The 2,138-nt window shown below is 34.8% G+C and overlaps 1 protein-coding gene across 1 annotated transcript in view; it reads right to left on the minus strand.

Moving 5' to 3' along the window:
• SUPT20H (suppressor of Ty 20 homolog (S. cerevisiae)) overlaps positions 1-1,610 on the minus strand; it is a gene marked incomplete at its 5' end in the record, with an annotated part of 11,492 nt that extends 9,882 nt beyond the window's left edge. The window contains 2 exons of the mRNA XM_010139925.1: positions 1,106-1,267; positions 1,502-1,610. Of these exons, the coding sequence (XP_010138227.1) occupies positions 1,106-1,267; positions 1,502-1,610 (271 nt within the window). The remainder of the gene's footprint in view (positions 1-1,105; positions 1,268-1,501) is intronic.
• Positions 1,611-2,138: the final 528 nt, after the last annotated feature.

Consider the following 2,138-nt stretch of genomic DNA (forward strand, 5'->3'; position numbering starts at 1 on the left):
CCCCCCAAAAGCTTTAGGTGTTTTTTTTTTTTTTGGGGGGGGGTGGTGGTGTGGTGTGTTTTTTTTTTTTTAGCTTTCATGTCCTGCAGAAAGAAAGGAAATAAATATGAATGTCCAGCTGTTGTGACCAGAGCCTTAAAGTAACAACTGTGTGCAGCAGATTTACACAATTCATAGCACGAACATAAAACCAGAGTAAATATGTTGGAAGGAAACTTCTGTAAATTCCCTTTTTTTCTTTGTGCAAAACAAGAAGGCAGAAAAGTTACACCTTTTGAACTATCCAGATTTTAAATTATTTAATGCAAAAAGCGTGTTATAATACTGTGCAGGATACTGGAATGTGCAGTATACAATTATTCATAAAAAACCTCAAGAAATGCAGCTATGATTTCTCTTTGTACAATTCTGTTCACGAAATGTCTCCAGACACATACAAAATTTTAAAAATGTTTATGATCTATAGCCATGATTACAATGTTCCTGTCAGCATTAATGGAAATGCTTAAACTAGGATGCCACTTATTATTGAAATTTACATTTTGACACCTGAGAGTATGGTGCTGTCAGCATCACCGCCACACTTGCAATCAGCAATGATTTGTAAAACAGTGTAGGAGTGTTTTAAAAATATCATCTTGTCGTTTATTGTATCACCACCTTGGGACTGATCAGATTATATACATACATAGAGATACAACTGCACCAGCTCCTAGTAACATTTAAAAAACCAGATGCTTAAATTATGTCAAGGCAAACTGATCTAACATACTGTTTTTACACTGGACAAAAAGGTCTACACTTTGGGATTTTATCTCATCACATCATCTACCAGCCTTTCATAAATGAGATCATACTAATTGCATAAAATGTATTAAAACGTATACACAGAGGGTGCATACATATATACAGAAAAAACGAACACAGTTACAATAAACATAAAATACATACAGCGAACAAGAGACCTACCTAAAGCTGCACAACTTATACAATTTAGGGTACACTGTACACTTAAATTTCATCATTCCACAGGTTAAGAAGTTTATCTCAGGAAGCATTTATGGAAAACCCTAAGATTTAATGGAGAATTTAGGTCGTGACTCACTTTGTGAAGAGCTCGCAGGAGACATGGCAGCTGGAGAGAGCATGCTAACTTGATTAAGATCCATAGATTGTTTCCGAGAAAGACCAGGAGGCTTAGAAGGAGGAGGAGGAGGAGTTGGGGATTTTAGATGGCCACTTGACTGTTGTGGACTAAAAATATTACCTGAAAAAGCATAATTAAAATACATTATTGTTCTGTGAGTATATGTTAATTTGAATATTGGTTCGGATACGATTTTCTGAACTATATAATCAGAAATAATAATTTAAAAATGCTATTTTCACAGCTAAGATACAGATTTTTTTAATTTATTGAATCTTTACCAAAGGGTTATTATGTCATTTTACAACAGGCAGTACACGTAACAGGGAGACACCCGAGTCAATGAGTAATTACCTGAAGAGCTACTTCCTGAACTTGAAGGTAATTTGATGGGAGGAGGTCGGTGTTTTACACCTTTCCCCAATACTGAAGACTGAACAGAGCCTGATATACTTTCTGGCTGCTAGGAGGAAAGAGAAATTAACACTACCACAGCAATAGTGTGAGCTTCCACATATTTGATAGAAAAGACAATTAAATTAATTTGTATTAGACTACTCAAAACCATTCAAAAATTCCCTTAGAACATTTCAGATTTTTATTTATTTTAAAAACGTAACCTATGGCTGACTCTCTTCAGATAAAGTGCTCACCAGCATGAAGCAGCTTGAAAGTGCTGGTAAAATTTAAAGTGAGCAAAAAAAAATTTTTTAAATTAAGGAGTTTCACTCCTCTCCACAATTCTGAAATCCTTCTTCATAATTTTCACAAATGTTAGGGAGACAGACGCACTTTACATGAGGAAAATTTGGTCTTACTTGAAAAATTACGTTATTTCATTCATTCACCATCTGTATATATATGTCATTTCCAACAAAGATTGATTTAGAGAACAGGATCAGATTTCCTGATTCTGGGAGCAGGAATTTAAATACATTCAGGGAAAACCTGAATACTCAGAAATCAATACACATTCTCCCACTGAGTTCAG

Source organism: Buceros rhinoceros, unplaced genomic scaffold (genome assembly GCF_000710305.1).
Source record: "Buceros rhinoceros silvestris isolate BGI_N320 unplaced genomic scaffold, ASM71030v1 scaffold28457, whole genome shotgun sequence".
Classification (NCBI taxonomy): domain Eukaryota; kingdom Metazoa; phylum Chordata; class Aves; order Bucerotiformes; family Bucerotidae; genus Buceros; species Buceros rhinoceros.